Here is a 17513-nt window from a genome sequence, read left to right as displayed (position 1 = left end):
GAAAACATATATACAGATTTTGTACGAGCTTGGCAAACGGTTTGATAAGTTCGGTATACTCTTCACACAGAAGGGAAGGCATGGGTTCTTGCTGCGAAGAAATTTAAATTTTCGTGAGCTGGCAGCTCAGAGCTGCTGCTTGTGCTCACATGCATACACACATATACACATTTGAGAGAGCATAGAGCATCGAGAGAGAGAGAGCAAGGGAAAGATTGAGCATAGAAGGATCTTTTGTTCAACATTTGACCATCTCGGTCGAGCGCGTGAAGCGAAATGATTGTGCTTTCGTATATTTTCGTTGCTCGAGCCTAAAAGTAATTCGCCGAGCGAATTCAAAGCAGTCTGGGGTGCTTAAGTCCAAGAAAAAGCGTGCAAAAAGCTTTCCACTAGTTGTCTAGTCTATGTGTTCTCTGGTTAGTGTTACTATTTATTGAGAGATGAGCAATTTAGCTCATTCATCGAGCACAATCGATAAAAACTATTTAAAAGTTTGCAATTCTTTGGCGGACTTAGTACTAAATCTGTTGTCTTTCCAAATAAGTATCTGAAAAACTATGAATTATTCAATGATTCGTTTGTCCGTATGTATATATGTGCAAACACGCCGATTTCAGAGAAACTTTTTATGTAGTATATCGTGTTTTTATGAGCAAATTATATATATGCTTTCCCTTAATTTCATCGTCTGATCTGATAAGAACGGCCCGACTAAATTTGAAGTTTTTGGGATCTTGAAATGTCCCATCTGTGAGCTGTATGGCTAATAGTTCGACTGATGAAATCCTATTTGATCAATAACAATTTGTTCGTAAGAGCGACCCAAATTCCACACATGAATTTAGAGCACAATAACATCCCTATCAAAATATATATCGATAGTTTGGTTGTATTAAATCATTTCTAAATGACATATATATTTATTTTGAATTCTATTCAATTCAATAAAAGTTCTATAAATTATGAAATATTTGATTTTCCTTTTTTTCACTATTTACTTATTGAACATTATAATTTTTGTCAATTAATTAATAAATCGTTTGAGTTACCCAGCGCTTCGATTTTTCCGGTAGCCCTGTTAGCTATCGACTGTCCTGCTTATTTCAACAAAAAAAAAAAAAAAAAAAGGAAAAGCGCATTCACTAGTCAATTTTGCGTTTGGTTTCTGTGCAAATATATTATTGATATAAACAATATAGCCGAAGTGCTTAACAACAAAATAAAAGTGTGCATGCCAAAAACAAAAGAAATATAAGTGATTGAAACGTGATTTAACGCAATAAAATGCTAATGTTGACCAGCTGTAGGTTAACATCGCTATCAATATCAACAACAGTGCAAACAAGAGTGCCATAAAATGTAGAAAGTAAACAGAGGCAACCCAACTAACATTAAAAGCAATATATTTTTTCATTTAATCGCGTGCACTTATTATTTTGGTTTTGTGTTGGTGAATGGGCGCCGTCACCGCCGTTGCTGCCACCGTCGCCGCCGCCGCCGCCATCTTCGCCGTTGCACTGAGATATGGCCTCTCTACATTCCAGTTGGCGTTTTGGCAAAAAAAGAAGCAAATTACAATTACGCATTAATGGTACGTTGGTTGTTATGTGTGTGGCAAATGATAAATGTTAATTAACATATGCCACAACTTTCATTACATGCATAACAATAATACAGCTGCACACACACACACACACACACGCATAGACACACACATGCATAGATCTAGATTCTGTTATTGTTGTTATTTCTAGCTAATGCTTGGCTCTGTCTGACACAATAGATTCCAACAGGCCTTACCCAATAAATATGCAGGCAAAGTTGATTGCGCATAACGGGAAGAATGTTGCAGCAGCTGCAGCAGCAGCAGCAGCAGCAACAACAGTCGCTTGGCAATATTCTTTTCCATTTTCATCACTTTCCCGATGATAGTGCTGCGGCCAGAAATGGCCTGTTATTTATATAAATATATGTAGATGTTTATATAAATACATATCTATATATAATATATATTTGATATATAAATATACACATACATATATTTATGTTTTGTTTGACCAAATTTTTACTACATGTTTGATTTCTATTAATAGACGTCACGTCGCTAACATATAGCCCCAACGATGACGCAGCAAGCTAATAAAAAAAAGACCAACGGCAACAGCAGCAACAAAAACAACAACTAACAGCAACAATATACATTTGTTGTTCATTTATTTCCCAAGTACAGTTGGTTCTGTGCCGTTGCCTCGCTGCAACTTGAAGAGAATAACAAAACAACAACAGCAGAACAACAACAGCAACAACAATAACAACGGCTATGTGCTCTGACACTCACTCGAATTTCACGTGCACCGGCAGCATTGGCCTCTGATTAGCTGCGCTCGTGAAACAATTTCACTTTGATAAATAGCCAGTATATTTATTGGCATTTAACTGCTGTCACTGCATGCCTGACACACATATTCACCACCCACTTATATATATTATAATCAATTCTTGTCAATAAAGCTAATTATTGATAACTAACATAAATAATATATATGCCGGAAATTAACTGAAATTGAAAACAACTTCAACTGTAATGTAAATATTCCCCTACAGAATTATATGCACCATATAAAGATATTATGTCTGTGTATATTATATAATTGATATATATTAGAGAGCTCATTGATATAGGAATATTATATCATATTTTACTAGAATATAATTTCTATTGCTTATTGAGTATTACTGATAGATCCAATCCATTAAAACTCTATGTAGAGATCTTATATTCATGTATACAGTGCTCATAAGCCACGATTAGCATTGTAAATGATAACTCTTTAAGCTGAAGGCCATTGTATTCATATTTAGTGCACATTTATTCTCATTTCAGTCTCGCAAGATCCCGAGGACTTTTACCGTTTGGATCCAACGAAATCGGCAGCTGAAAATGCGCACGACATCTATGCCATGCTCTGCGTGGAGGAGACGCGCGATACGAAGCGTCTGTTTCTGCTCAATGCGCTGGCCTCCCTATGCCTGGCGGCCACCTCAGGATCGCCGCACACCAGCATACGCTTTAGCACGGAGGAGCTTCTCTATTGGTGAGTAGTTAAAGGAGTTAAGGGCATAGAATCCATGCTAATTTATCGGTATTTGCAGCCTAAGTGCCTCGCTGGTGCACACCTTTACGCAGGTGCGTGCGGCAGCGCTGCGCACCATACGATACACGCTGAGCACACCAAAGGACATCAAGACGTTCAATTCGCTGCAGCTGCAGCATCTGCTATGCCGCTCCATCGATCTGATGCTAAAGAACGACGATGAGCGTGTCCAGGCACTGAAGCTGGTGCGCAAAATGCTGGCGATAGCACCAGAAGACATTAGCCCGGTGGTGGTCAGGTGCCTGGTTTCCTTGGCCGACAGCGGCATCGAGGAGAGCGACAATCTGCTGCGTGCCTGCCTGGCGACCCTAGCGGAGTTCGCCGTGCTCAATCCGGCGCTGCTGATTGTATGCGGCGGCGTCTCATCCATCACGCGGAATGTGCTGGAGTGCCACAATCCACGCATCGCCGAAAGCCTCTGCGGAGTGCTGCTCTATCTGCTCGAATGGCCGCAGACGCGCAACATTTGCGGCGTTCGACTCGACTGCCTGGCGGCACCTTATTGTGATTTCACCTATGGACTAGGCATCATGGATAAAAACAAGTTGGTTGCCAAGCGACTACAGCTCCCTCACTACACACGATATTAATCTAAAATATTCTTGCAGAGATGCGCGCGAGCTGCGCTATACCAGCTGTCGACTGGCGTTACTTTCTGTGTTACGCAGCTGGACGGGCACGCTCGAATTCTGTGATCCAAGCAAACCTTCAGGCTTGAAAGCAATAGTTGACGCTTTATATTTAAATCAAATTGAAGTTCGAGTAAGTATGCATGCAGCTTCTTCAGCGAGATTATATGTATAAGTATGTTTATATATCCACATCGGTATATGTATAATTTATCCCTTAGGACAATCAGCCAATTATGTTAGCTATATTTTGCTTAAGTCTAGTTACTAGAGTCTCAGTAGTGGTCAGGGGTTCATTCTCAGCGTTGTGGCATAAGGTTTGGTGGGTCTGTCTAACTATGTGGTTCATGTGAGCTTTGGCTAGAAAATTCCTAATTGAACCAAGGGACTTTCAGTTCTTCGTTCCTTTGGTTTGCTTGAGTGGAGTGGATGCATATTGGAGATCGTTCTTAGGTCTTTTTTTTTTTGCAATTTCTATATGATGTCAGGGTGTACATAGCGTGCAGTGTCCCAAATTGGAATCTAAGAGATCCACATTGGTTGTATAATGTTCTTGTAGACTGGTAGCTTGACTCGTAGGCTCAGGATATATCTTTTACAGTTAAACTAGAGATGGTTCTTCAGCCTTATAGCTAGCTGTTCATATTTGTTAATTAGCTGAGGCTTTCAGATATACATCATATTGCCAGATGGTTTCCTTAAAGTTACCATCAAATTTTTTTTAATAATATAAAAAATTAATTAGTTATGACAGAATTTCTAAAAAAAATTTGGTGTATCTATTATTTTCATCATGAGTGTATGTGTAAATATACATTGGGATACATACATTGCCAAGAATCAATATATAAATAACAAAAGTTTCTTCTCTAAAATATATATATATTACCTAATAATATGACGATTATAATCAGATGTTAAATCTAGAAACTTTTAATTAAATCAGCTAGCATATGAATTTGAATGTAATATAAATATTTAGTTTAAATTCATTGCTAAATACGAATTCTCTTTAAATGCTTTAGCTATTTTGATTAAAGCTTTGTTTAGTAAACAAAATTATGATGTATAAGATATATTGATAACAAGGTATATGTTATCTATGAGCTCCTAGTCAAAGGGCTTAATGCTTGGCTTAAAGCAGAAGGCATGATGGATGAGATTTTGTTGTCTCGAGTCTCCGAGTGACTCACTTTGTAAATACATATATATAAACTTGTCTAATTTAAACACGATTTACTAATTGTTATGTATTCCTTGTGTACATCATCAACAGAAAGCAATATTGGATTTGCTTTACGAGCTGCTGTCGGTGCCGCAGCCCGGCTGGACGGATGACTATAATGTGGCGCTGCAGACGGTGGATCCGTCCGACTTCCAGGACTCCTGGCTGCTGAGCAACGGCTTTGTGTCCGCTGAGGGGCGTTCGATATTGCCCAGCTTGGCAGCGCGTGCGCCAAATGTGGTGGAGCAGCACTTGGCGCTGTTGCTCTACTGCTTCCTGGAGACGGGACTGCTCAATGCGCTGGTCGAGGTGGCCGTCGCGCCCGATCAATTCGTATCGGTGCGCGCCACGGTGCTAATTGCGAAGATCCTGCAGCTGATGCACACGCACTTGCCAGCGGATATATTCAGCACGAGTCCGGCGCTGCCCACGCTGGTTGGGCACGCCACGCAGGGCAATCAGCAGGCAAACGCAGCTGTCGCCGCATTGCAGAACTATCAGAAGATTCTGCGGCAAAGGCCGGCGTCGTGCAGCCTGTTCCTTGACAGCATTATACAGGGCGGCGCGCTCATACAGACGCGTCTCTTCCGGCGCAATATCAATGCACAGGACCAAAGCAGTGCCTTGCAGCTGCAGGATACGGCTGGGGCGGCGGCTGCTGCCGTGGCCCTCGCATCCTCGTCCTTTTCAGCTGGCTACAGGGGCACGGCCACGCTGGACCGTCAGCGACTGGACTCGGTGTCGTCCAGCGACGAGTCCAACTCTCAGGCATCGGGCTCCCTGCGCTCGAGCTTTAGACTGAAGCGTAAGTTTCTGCCGCAGGTGTTCAACCTCGACAATTTGCGTGCCTTAAATCGACTCTTGCACGAGTCCCATGTGCTGGTCAAGGCGGATGCGAATGCCTGGGACTGGGAGGTGATCATCACCATACTGAGAGTAAGCATTCCACTTCGTAATGCGCCATTTGATTTGCCGCCACTAACGCTCCTCTTCTTCTCCCAGTCGAGTTTTATACGCAAGCTGGACTACACGCCGGGCAAATTCCTAAATAAATTCCTAAAGCGCCTAGTGGACTTTTACAAGCCGAGCAACAATCGCTTCTCACACCAAGATCTGGTGCCAGGCTACTCCATGCCGTCGTACGTGAGTGCCGGCCTCGACCTGATTGACGTGCTGCTCGACAGCAGTGAGGTAATTATTCTCGGTTAGAGTGAACGCTCCTCTTCTAATCCACAATCATGCCCATCAGCTGGAGTGCATGCGCTACATAACGGACTACTTCTCAGACGTCAGCCTGCATCTGCTGGCAGTGACCACCTCGAGTCGAGCCCACGACTGTCTGTTCAGTCCGCAGCATATGAACAACACCATGTGCCAGCAGTACTTTCTGTACATTGGGCGCATGTGTCGCACCGCCAAGGGAATCGAAGTGCTTAAGAACACAACCGTATTCGAATAGTGAGTGCTATACGATGGCTCCCGTTTTGTGGCCTTCGTCTATCTAACATCGTCTATCTCTCGTTCTGTTCCTTAGTCTGTTCATACTGGTTCAGCAAACAGATCACGTCTGCTATGTGAAGCTGATTGTCTCCGGGCTGAACTACAGCCACGAGAAGCTGCCGCGAAAGGTGCTGGAAAAGGCGCTGACGCAGGCCAAGACGCGCAGTGGACGACTGTATGCCACGCAGTTTCTGGCCGTGCTGCTGCGCGCACGCTTGCCCAACTTTGAAGTCTGGGGCTTACCACTGATCATACAGCAAACCAAGGATGCGGATGGCAGCGTGGTGCTGGCCGCAATGGATGTGCTCGAGGAGGCATGCCATGACAAATACTATCTGGAGGAGATCGTCAGTCTCTGGCCCAATCTAAAGAAACTGGGCGACGTGGGCCGCCTGCTGATGGCCCGCTTCTATTCGCTATCGCGCGGCCTCAACAGCAGCAACGCCCACATCGAGGAGGAAATCAAGTATTGGCGCACGGGCTACAACAAGCGCTACGTCCTGCTCGTCGAGGCCGAGACCCACTCTTGTCTCACGCTGCACGTGCGCAACGAGGACGGCTACTACTCCAGGCGCAACTGCAACCAGAGGGCGCAGCAAGTTCCGCCCAATATAGCGCCGCATCTCTATGGCCAGATGGTGCAGACCACCCAGGGCATGACAGCGTTGCGCAAGTACGCCGACTTGCCCCAAGTGCTCGAGGTGCTGACGCGTGGCAAGTGCAACGACGAAGCCGAATGTCTGGAGCTGAAGGCGGCCATTTGGGCTCTGAGCCATGCCTCAACGCATTCGAATGGCATCGATTACTTTGTGGAAATAGGCGCCAGGTGGGTCAAGCGACAGCTGCGACTGTCTAGCAGCTAGCAATAATACCAATGTCCTACATCTGCAGGCTCTATGAGAAGCTCATACTGCTGGTGACCCAGTGTGAGGTGTACTCGGTGCGGGCGACTTGCTTCAGCGCATTGGGTCTAATCGCTGGAACTCAGGCGGGCGCCAATTTGCTCTTCAAGCTAAGTAAGTTGTGAATACCGTTTGATCATACGAAATTCGAATATTGCTAATGGATATGTGGTGTCTGTAGATTGGCTCAGCGTGCGACACGATCGGAACACAATGTGGCCCGTTCATCAGCCGGAGGACTGGATGTCCAGCCAATTCACGCCGGTGCGTCATCACTACGAGGACATGCCGCCGTACAACTATATGGGCATTGAGGATCAAATCGATGCTTCCTACGATGCTGGCAGCTGTTGGAATCTGCAGGATGCCAACACCACAACTACAACGACCACGGACAGCGCCCGGACCACGGCCGAGGAGGTGTGCTATGACTGAACAATCCTAATCTCTAATAGCCTAATGTGCCTTCAGTTGCAGTTCGGTCGATCGCTCAACATTAGCGGCGTCGCCGCCAAATCGAAGACTCTGCCGGAGGGAAGCAATGTGCGCCAGGGCAAACACCAGCGCTCGCTGTCCGAATCAAAGACAACGGACGTGTTTAGTCTGATAGGCGGTGGCTCCAGTGCGCCAGGCGTTGGCTTCTGTCCCATGCACTATCAGCATCGAATACGCTACAACTCCTGCACAGACTCGAATACGTCCGGCGTCAGCAGCTGTGAGTCGGTGACGGGCCGAACGGCGGCCGCGGCCGCTGCTGCTGGTGTTATCAACGTGAGCGACTTTCAGCAGTTTCCGCTCAGTCCCATCCAGAGCATGTCCAATCTGCAGGAGATGCCGCCGCATCACGCCGCCAAGCTGCGGCGCCGCGTTTCCTTGCTGGGCACCACATTTCTGCAGCCAGCGCTCAGTCCGCTGGCAATGGAGGGCTATGCGAAGCTGCGCTCGCTGCGCGCCCGCAGCCGTCCGGTGTTCTCAGAGTCGGCGGCGGAACTGTACGACTTCATCGACATTGTGGATAGGGGCGAGGTGCAGCCGCGCAAGTACTCCTGGGGCGAGTCCCATCGCCGGATGAAGGTGCGCAGCCTGGATCGACAGACGATGCTGAATGTATTCACGTAAGTAGTGTTGACAAGCTTATTATTCCATATATATTAAATATAAAAACAAAACAAAATATATATATATATATTTATATATATGAATGTATGTGAGGTCACAATGTATCTAGAGCAAACATTAGTTTGTTTATCTGTCTGCTGTCTTGACTCTTTCTCTCTCTCTCTCTCCCTCTCTATATTTGCGGACAACGCTTAAGAGAGAGAGAGAGAGAGAGAGAGAGAGAGAAGGCTATATGTTTGCTGCAACAGAGCGAGTTGGATAGATTCAGCCATTATAAAATTGGTTCGCTAGCATAGAAATTATGAATGTGGTAAATATAGAAACGTCTAACGTTCAGCTGCTCCAAGTTATAAATATTGCTGATCTATTAGACGTAGAATCACTCATAGATATAATTGGGGTCTATATGCTCGGATTGCTTTGATCTTTATTAAGACTTTTTATTATCGTTTTGCAGACGTCTCTCGTCGGAGGAACTGCAGGTGCCATTGCCCACGCTGAACACGCCCAAGTTTCTGCCGCAGAATGATCTACAAGGACCGTGCTACACGGGCATCTGTTTGCCGAAGAACGCGCTCGATTTGTTCCCGTCGCGCAATCTGAGCCGTACATATGTCTCATGTGATATCATTGACCAGGATCTGACGGGCGTGAATCTGTTGAGCGTGCGGCCGCAGTTTCTGACGTTCCTCAACGACTCCATCAACAATGAGGGCGGCGATGAATCCTCGGTCATATCCTCGCTCTCCGATGTCTCATCGTCGGCCAGTCGCCGGCCCTGCAAGTGGCAACAGGGCTCGAAGCATGCGCGCAGTCAGTGCCTCTACTGCACGCGCTCGCGTCGTCAACGCGTGCAGGCCCAGGTGCCGGCACAGGAGAGCAACAGCAACAGCAACAGCAACAGCAACAGCAACAGCAATAGTAATAGCAATAGCAATAGCACGGGCGGCGCAGTCGCTCCCTGCGAGCTGTACAGCAGCGCATCGGCAACGCTCGTCGCCGCCGGCATGCAGGCCGGCCCGGCGCTGGCCCGCAAAAGTACGGGAAAGTCGAGCGGCGCCGCGATACAGCTGGCGGACATGAGCTTTTACTCGCCCGAGAGCATACTGAGCGAAGAGGGTCTGCCGGGCAAAGTGACCGCTTCCATACTGTACAACGTGCAGCGCATGGCGAATCCGGTCAGCGCGAAGCAGTCGAAGATGTCGCTGCTCGAGCTGAAGCAGAAGCATCCGCATGCCTTTCAGGACATTTGCCTCTACTCGGAGTCCTGCAAGACGCTCGGCCGGAGCAGCTATCGCATGAGTGCGCGACGCTTCCTGCAGGAGCTCTTCCTGGACCTGAACTTTGATGCGTTCTACGTGGAGCCGCAGCTGATTATCAACGCTCGCCGGCAGCCAGCCGACGAGTCAGCTGGATCCCAAAGCTCTGCTGGGCCATCAACATCAGCGCATCCAACAGCGGCAGCGCCAGCGTCAGCATCAGCATCAGCGACCTCAACGGCCGCAGCAACAGCCACAACGCCAACATCAGCTGCAGCAGCAGCAGCGGCAGCGGCAGGAGCACAAGTGGCTGGCAGTCCTTCGAATCCAACACTATTAACTCATAAGGCACAGCTGAAGCCAAAGCAGACGGCGCAACTGGCGAGCGTGTACGAGACCAGCTGGGAGAACCTGCTCATGGATCAGTCGCCGCGCGTCGGCGAGCACATCGGCGCCAACGAGACTCCGGGGCAGACATACTCTGGACTGCCGCGCCGGAGGACTGCGGCGGACACTCGCAATGAGCTGCACATTGACGATGCGACCGAGGATGCAGTGAACAGCGACGAGGATGCTGGCGAGGATGTCTGCGATGGCAGCCTTGACGTGACACAGGCCAGCAGTGTGAGCGCTGCAAACCCCGCCCTCCCTGCCCTCCAGAGTAACAAGCGCTGCAGTGGCGGTGCGATTAGTCAAATGCAGGAATCACCACCGCCGACGCTGACACTGACGACGGCGACTGCGACTGCGACGGCGACGGCGACTGCGACGACGACTTTATCATCATCAGCTGCAACAACTCCAACAGAGAGCACGGCGTGTGGTAATCTACAGAACGAGAATCGTCAGTATACGCGCGGACGCTCCTGTACGCTGGAGCTGGATTTGAGCTGCACGAAGAATAAATTTCCGATCACGAATCGGAATCGAACGACGGCCACAAAGTCGGACCAGGGATCGATGCTGGGGTCAATGATTGCGCGACAAATTAGCCTGGATAAGCTCTACTACACCAGAATGACCAAGAGCCTGACTGCATCCGCAGCGAAGCCCGTGGGCAGTCTCTACTGCGAGAAGCGCCTGCAGAGCTCCAAGTCGGAGGCTCTGCTGGATAAGGGCGGTGGCAGTGGCGATGCCGGTGGTGGAGACAGAGACGGAGAGGGAGACGGTGACGGTGACGGTGGCGGTGTTGGGAACGTTTCCAATGATACTATTAATTGGACGCCACCCAAACGGAGTTAGAAGACCAACCGATCCCGATCCCGATCCATATCCAGATCAAGCATACAGCATCAATGCCCGCCCTGCAAGTAACTAGACTTTTCTCTAATGGATTAAGTTCTTTTAGCTTAACGCGATAAGTTGTCCATGGTTTATATTCGATTTTTTTTTATATTCGCTGAGCGATTTATGTAAGTTGTGCATATATAATATATACATATATATGTTACGATCACAAGGAGACGAGTAAGAGGAAGAGGAAGATGAAGAGAATACACACACATCTAAATATACATAAACCCATTATAATAATTAATTAATATTAATATTATATGAAAAATAACTATTTTCTGTAGATTTTACAATTACAATTAATATTATTGATAAATATTTTCTTTAAATAAAATTCATTACCGTTAAGTGACACAAATAATCCCAAAAACAAAAGAAAAAATCACACACATTATATATATACATTATATATATGTAATTTTTATTTGTAATTAATTAATTAAAAGAGAAAACACGAAACAAGTTCAACATTAAGTTTTCGGCTCGCCGAAGAGAAATATCCTTGCAGACAAAGAATATTTTATTGCTTCCTGTTTTATTTTAGAATAATTCATGTGTACTTTCCTGATCCGTTTCTGCATCAGATCCTGCCTGACTGAGAGACTTAATTTTAATAATAATATTAATAATTAATAAAAACAACAATAACAACAACTGACTGACTGATCGATGATTAAAATGGGTTCTTGGACTCGCCTACTTCTAGTGCGTTCTACATATAGAGATATATTTCGTAAGTGAGATTGTATCATCCTCTGCAAGGATATCGCAAAAGAAAGGTTACCCAAAAAAGAAACAGCAAAACCACCGCAATTTATTTATTCAATTGTACTTAAAAAATGAAAAGAAAAGAAAACAAATCATATAAATTAAAGGTTCACCAACAACTGCGTCTACTGCAAAACCATATGCAATGATTCTGAACTGTATTCACAGAAAAGCTCCTAAATCTAATAAATACATCCTCAATGAATTAAAATATTTTTAGACAATAATTAAAACTTAAACTCTGCTTTTATTAATCCACGATCATCACACACGAATTCCACGATGGAGAACTTTATGCTGTACTTGGAGTACGAATTATCCGGAAAAGATAGTCTTATCCAGCCAAACTGAAGCAAAATGAGCCTTTTAGACAAGGATGGGAATATTACAATGTCCAGATGAAAATTATATGATGCGATTTGGTGTGTTGAATTCTTCCTCTTGAGTTCTTTGCGCATCTTCTTGTAAGCTGGCAGCCTAAACTGAAACTTGGATAAAAACGGCCAGCTAAAATGAATAGAGACTACACACTTAGTAGAGAACATATTCCTCAAGAGTTCAAAATTAATTTGAGTATATTCGAATTTAAGTTTTGCGAGTTCATGTAACATTTCCCACATTGAACATCTGCCCATGCGAAATCCTCGCCCTAGTCTATAATTCATAGCTCGTGGTTCGCATTTCATATCCATTTTTGTTATCCAGCTCATATTAGCAAATTTTGAATGCCCATATTTGCGCTTTACTTTTATCTATTTAAAAAAATTTTTGATTTTCTCTCTCGGATAAAATCTCTATTAGAATTAATAATATTCTAGACAAATTTTTTGCATAGAAAGTTGCTGCCTGCGGGCAGAGGTATTTTTGCGTAGTTTTTGGTTCTGTGAATGATATTACATATAGGAAAGAGTTGTTCGTTGCTTATAGAACATGGATAAGGCTCATACAACATGGATAAGGCTCATACAACATGGATAAGGCTCATACAACATGGATAAGGCTCATACAACATGGATAAGGCTCATACAGACAATCATTCTATAAAATAGCTTTTGCGTCATCAGATTCTTGAGTCCAAGTCAGACTTCCTTTTATGAGACTTTTTAAAGAGAGAAGTATTGCAGCTTCTGTAATTGTTCGAGCATCCTTGCTCATAGACCGTATATTGCATTGGATTAGACCCAAAATGTACTTTATTATGTATGCATTCTAGATATTATAAGAAATTTCTAGTCTTATATGAAAACTTAAGTTCGAAACAAGTTCCTAAATTCATGCGGGGTCTTTCAGCTAATGTTAATGTTAATGTTAACTTTAATTGGATTTAGTGATAGTTACAATTAGACTTGTATTACAAATTAGTGCTATCCGTAGTAGGTACAAAGTTGCTTAGACGGAGATATTGAAATGTTTTCGGCTGCTATGGTAGCAGCAAATAAATATCGTAATGTATAAGAACGTGGCGAAGATGCCCAGGGCGTTGAGAGCCATCGAGAAGCCAAGAAAGTATTTCCACTTGCCACGAATGGTCTCGCAAGTCTCGCCAATGTCGCTGGAATGGGGTAAGCGGAAATGTTTAGTCCCAGAGGTTGGATCACGCTCACTCCGTATATACTCACATATCATCAGAGTCAGCGTCTGATAGTGCCGCAGTGGTCGTCGCTTGCTGCTCCTCCGTCAGGCAGGTGCAGTTGCTGTAGTTGAGCAGGGAGCTGGTCGCCGGGCCACAGTTGCCATCGGTCAGCGTGGACGTGGTCTGCAGCTCGGCGAACTCGATGGCTGCACAGACCAGCGCCAGGCAGCAGAAGATCAGGGCCAGGGCGGAAAACACGTAGGACTCCACCAGCAGCACTTTGTAGCAGCTGTTGTGCGACCTCTTGTAGTCGGACTCGCGATCCCTCCCGAGCAGTATTAGACCCGCAATACTGGCAAGTAAAAGCTAAAATAATGCTCCTTTACTACTGGATGAGTAACACTTGGGCACACCAATATGGTGGACACGGCGGCTAGTTGCTACTCACTGAAAGGCCACTTAGGTACGGATTTATCAATATGGACGCGCTCGGTGTCCAAACCAGTATCGAGATGGCCAGGCCCACGATCAGGAGGCCCACTGCCAGTTGCAGGATCAGCAGTTGGCGTGAGAAGTTCGAGTTGCGAATGTGTGAAGTATACGTCTCCTGGATGCCTGGGAAGAAGAAGACGCAAAATACGAGATGAGAAACAAAAGCTAGATAGAAGAGAAGAACAACGAAGAAAAGCATTGGTAAGGAAAGGTGAATGATTGATTGAATTGAAGAGAAGAGAGGACAGACGATGTAAAGCATTGATAAGGGAAGGATAAGAAAAGAGAAAATAAAAACAAGGGAAAAATGTACGAAAAGAAGGAAGAAAGGTAAAGTCAGCGAATGGAAGAAAGCGAGGAGAAGAATAGGGAAGAAACGAATGAAAAGGAAGTTCAAATATATATAAATTAAAATAATAAGGAAAAGAAGAAGAAGAAATAAGTGATAGATAAATATAAGAAGAAAAGGATGTACAAGTAAAGAGGGAAGATATAAGACGAGAGGCAGGAGCAGAAAATCGCAATAGATGGGATGATAAGGGATGAGGATAGAAAATATAGGAAAAGAACAAGAAAGGACGAAAGAGATGAGAAGAGAACAGATAAGATAAGAGAAGAGAGGAGATGCAAAAAGACGACGGGATGAGAGAAACGAGACAAGAGAAGGGATCACAAGTAAAGAAGAAATGAAATGAGAAATAGAGCCCAGAATGAGAGGAGCAAAGGGTACTCGCGCCAGTTATGGATCTACCCAGTTTCAGCTTTGAGCACTTACTGTCGTGGTTCTTGTTGACCACAATCATCCGACTGTGCCTGAGACTGTTCCGCGTCGGGGTGTGTCGTCCGGCGATCTTCATGCCCTTCATGTTCTGGGGTACCGTGGTGCTCATGTAGACGGCCTGTGCGACATATACATAAATGGGAATGGGAATGGGCAGAGTTAGCAACTGATCTATGCAGAGACTATCAGGCGGATCGGCTGGTACGCACCTGCGTTGGCTGCAGCGCATCCAGATCGCTCAGCGGAATTTGCTCGTATGTGGCACCGAAGCGCTGCGAGACGACCGTGGGCGAGCTGCTGGCTTCCGGCTGAGCGGGAATTCGCGTGGGCTGTGGCACATTTTGGTATTTGGGCTCCGGCTTGATAACCACCGACGGCATCGCTGCGGCTGCTGAGTCACGCGCACCGGCTGGCGACACTGGCGCAGTCGCTGCCGCGTCACAGCTGTGGATGCCAAAGAACTTGGACTTGGCGTCGCTCAAAGCGGCTTTGACTGCGGCTATGCTGTGGCTGGTCTCATTCAGCTCTGAGGCCTGCTCCTGGCCATTGGCCGGCCATGCCTTCCTGTTGCCGTTCACGGCAATGCTGGGGCTATCTTGCAACTGTGGATGCTGCGGCTGCTGCTGTTGTTGTTGTTGTTGTTTCATCTTCGGTTTGGCTGTGCTCGCTGTTGTCGTTGTCAGGTTGTCATAGGTGCTTATTGGACGTACGGCTTGTGATTGCATTGTTGTGCGCTTTCTTGAGCTGTGGGCGTTGTTTCAATAATGCTAGAGCCTCCAGACGCATAGCGTATCCTCAGCATGAATCGTTAGAGAAATATTGCTGAAATGTTGTTAAACATCTTTTAGGCCAATTGCGCTTTGATCGTTCTTGAGTCTTTAAGAAACATTTAAGAAGTTTCTTTGGGGAACTGTTTCGAAATTACAAGAAACATATTTGTGATTAAGTTTTTGAATGCTTTAATGTGGTATAAATTAAGTTATAGCTCAATTTCACAGAACATATATGTATATACGATAGTATTTGATGCCATATCTGAGGTATTCATGGTCTTTAAAAATCTAATAATGATTTAACTTTTGAATATTTCAAAGCTCGATTACATAGTATACATATGAATATATATTACTATAATTTATATATGTATACATTATATCTCAACTCATGGGTTGTTTTTTTTTTCAGGCTATTCACATGACTATACAACAGCCAGCACAACACAGTGTAATTGGTCTAGCTACATACACACATACATATGTATGTATGTGTCTCTATAATGAAGGAGGAAATGTTATGGACCGTTGGGTTTGCTCTTGTTAAATGTTTGCTCGATGTTATTTCGGTGTTGCATTCAGGCCAAAAAACAAACAAATCAATTGGAGTTTTCATTGATTACAAAACGTTTTGTGCGATCTATTTAAAGGTTTCTGCCGCATTACAAACAAATTAACATGTATACAGGTATATATAGATATCTGTGTCTTATAAACCGATTTAAGTAAATGACATGCAGAGTGAAAGAGATAGGGAGAGAGAAAGAGAAGCATGCATTCAGAAACTTTGCCAACTTTAAATTCATTTCAAGTCACAATAAACAAAATAGTAAAAAAAAAACTAAATTAAAAAATATGCATGCAAAATAAACGTAACGACAGTATATAAAAACACGTTATGTACTCTAGATATGTGTACAGGTGTGTGTGTGTATGTGTGTGAGTGTAGTTTCTACTGAGCCACACAACACAACAGTCAATATTAAAGAACAAAAAAAAAGACACACGCATACAAAAACAACAACAGAAACGGCAAAAAAAAAATAGCACAACAAAAATATATACATATATAATATATATAGAGACGCGAGTGGTGGTAAAGAAAGAAAGAGAGAGAGAGAGAGTCGCCTGCAACTGTACGCACCAAAAGGTGAAAACAAACTAAAAATAATTCTCTCGAGTTCACTGCGATCGAGCGCTTTAAACAAGCCAAATTTCCATTTGTGCGCTCGCCGCTTGGCCTAACCGAAACAAAAACAAAACCAAAAACAAAAAACAGTTGCGAGCGCAGCTAGCGCAACGGAATCCGCTCTCTTAGCGGCCAGCGTTGGCAGCAAGAGTACAGCTACAGCTACTCATGCGCTTTACGCTTTACGCTCTTCTCTCCCCCTCGCTTTCGTGTTCGCTTACATGCTCTTCGCCACGCTCGCCCTCTCTCGCTCTCGCTCGCTCTCTGCACAGCTTGAGCCGCGTTGAGGCCTGTTGCGCCAACTCTTGTTGCTGTTGTGTTGACGTGGCAAGGCTAAGCAGCATTTTCTATACTAACAACAAGTCAGAACCAGCAAGAGAGCACAATAACAGTTACAGAGCATGCCAGACCAGTTGGACACCGTGTATTTTGCACTACATATGAAATGACAACTGGCTTAAAGTTGTTTTAGAGTTCACTCTTCTTCTTCTACTACTTCTGGCCTGTGAATGCAGTTGATCGATTTCATAGCATTCACTAATGCCAAGCATACCCCAATTTTGGTTAATCATTTTATAGGGTATTAACGTAAAAGAGAGTGTGAGAGAGCCGCAGAGCAACGGCTAATGTCCAAGCCAACTTAGTCGATTTTCACTTTTTCTACCTTAACATTTTCTCACCAAATTCTTCTGACAATGAAAACCAACTCGGCCAAATCTTAATAGTAGATCTTCTACATCTATGTATATACATCTGTATATATGTATGTGTGTGTGTATGCATGTATATTTTGTTTGTAAGGAACGACTGATTGCTGATCAACACAGAGTTAAAAGCGCAAGAGCTGGGAAAATC

The 17513-nt window shown here is 44.8% G+C and overlaps 2 protein-coding genes across 3 annotated transcripts; one reads left to right on the top strand and one right to left on the bottom strand.

Annotated features, from left to right (window-relative positions):
- The first annotated feature begins 1079 nt into the window (after positions 1-1079).
- rictor (rapamycin-insensitive companion of Tor) lies at positions 1080-12061 on the top strand. 2 transcript variants are annotated; one of them, XM_030389575.2, is made up of 12 exons: positions 1080-1591; positions 2885-3095; positions 3154-3699; positions 3764-3917; positions 5061-5945; positions 6012-6200; positions 6259-6467; positions 6544-7335; positions 7401-7525; positions 7593-7831; positions 7889-8526; positions 8988-12061. In XM_030389575.2, exons 1-12 carry the CDS (start codon positions 1525-1527, stop codon positions 11029-11031), a joined length of 6099 nt encoding a protein of 2032 aa, XP_030245435.1. In that variant the 5' UTR covers positions 1080-1524; the 3' UTR covers positions 11032-12061. The 2 variants fall into 2 exon arrangements, with proteins under 2 accessions (XP_030245435.1, XP_030245434.1); XM_030389574.2 differs by having other exon boundaries at positions 1081-1591; positions 7883-8526.
- Positions 12062-13146: 1085 nt separating this feature from the next.
- On the bottom strand, positions 13147-15592 carry LOC115564832 (uncharacterized). Its single transcript, XM_030389576.2, has 5 exons — positions 14906-15592; positions 14691-14814; positions 13872-14038; positions 13470-13789; positions 13147-13402 (listed from the first exon to the last, which is right to left on the bottom strand). Exons 1-5 carry the CDS (start codon positions 15419-15421, stop codon positions 13240-13242), a joined length of 1290 nt encoding a protein of 429 aa, XP_030245436.1. The 5' UTR covers positions 15422-15592; the 3' UTR covers positions 13147-13239.
- Positions 15593-17513: the final 1921 nt, after the last annotated feature.

This window comes from Drosophila navojoa, chromosome X, assembly GCF_054131105.1.
Source record: "Drosophila navojoa isolate 15081-1374.11 chromosome X, UAZ_NAV_1.0, whole genome shotgun sequence".
Lineage (NCBI taxonomy): Eukaryota > Metazoa > Arthropoda > Insecta > Diptera > Drosophilidae > Drosophila > Drosophila navojoa.
This window is presented reverse-complemented; position numbering and strand designations above follow the sequence as displayed.

Bases quoted from the DNA above. Each gene is read 5' to 3' on its own strand.
- rictor (XM_030389574.2), top strand. From the start codon at position 1,525: ATGGCCTCTCTACATTCCAGTTGGCGTTTTGGCAAAAAAAGAAGCAAA. The intron at 5,946-6,011 runs GTAAGCATTCCA...TTCTTCTCCCAG, and splicing joins TGATCATCACCATACTGAGA to TCGAGTTTTATACGCAAGCT. The intron at 7,832-7,882 runs GTGTGCTATGAC...ATGTGCCTTCAG, and splicing joins CCCGGACCACGGCCGAGGAG to TTGCAGTTCGGTCGATCGCT.
- LOC115564832 (XM_030389576.2), bottom strand. From the start codon at position 15,421: ATGCAATCACAAGCCGTACGTCCAATAAGCACCTATGACAACCTGACA. The intron at 14,815-14,905 runs GTGCGTACCAGC...TATGTCGCACAG, and splicing joins ATGCGCTGCAGCCAACGCAG to GCCGTCTACATGAGCACCAC. The intron at 13,790-13,871 runs GTGAGTAGCAAC...GCATTATTTTAG, and splicing joins CGTACCTAAGTGGCCTTTCA to CTTTTACTTGCCAGTATTGC.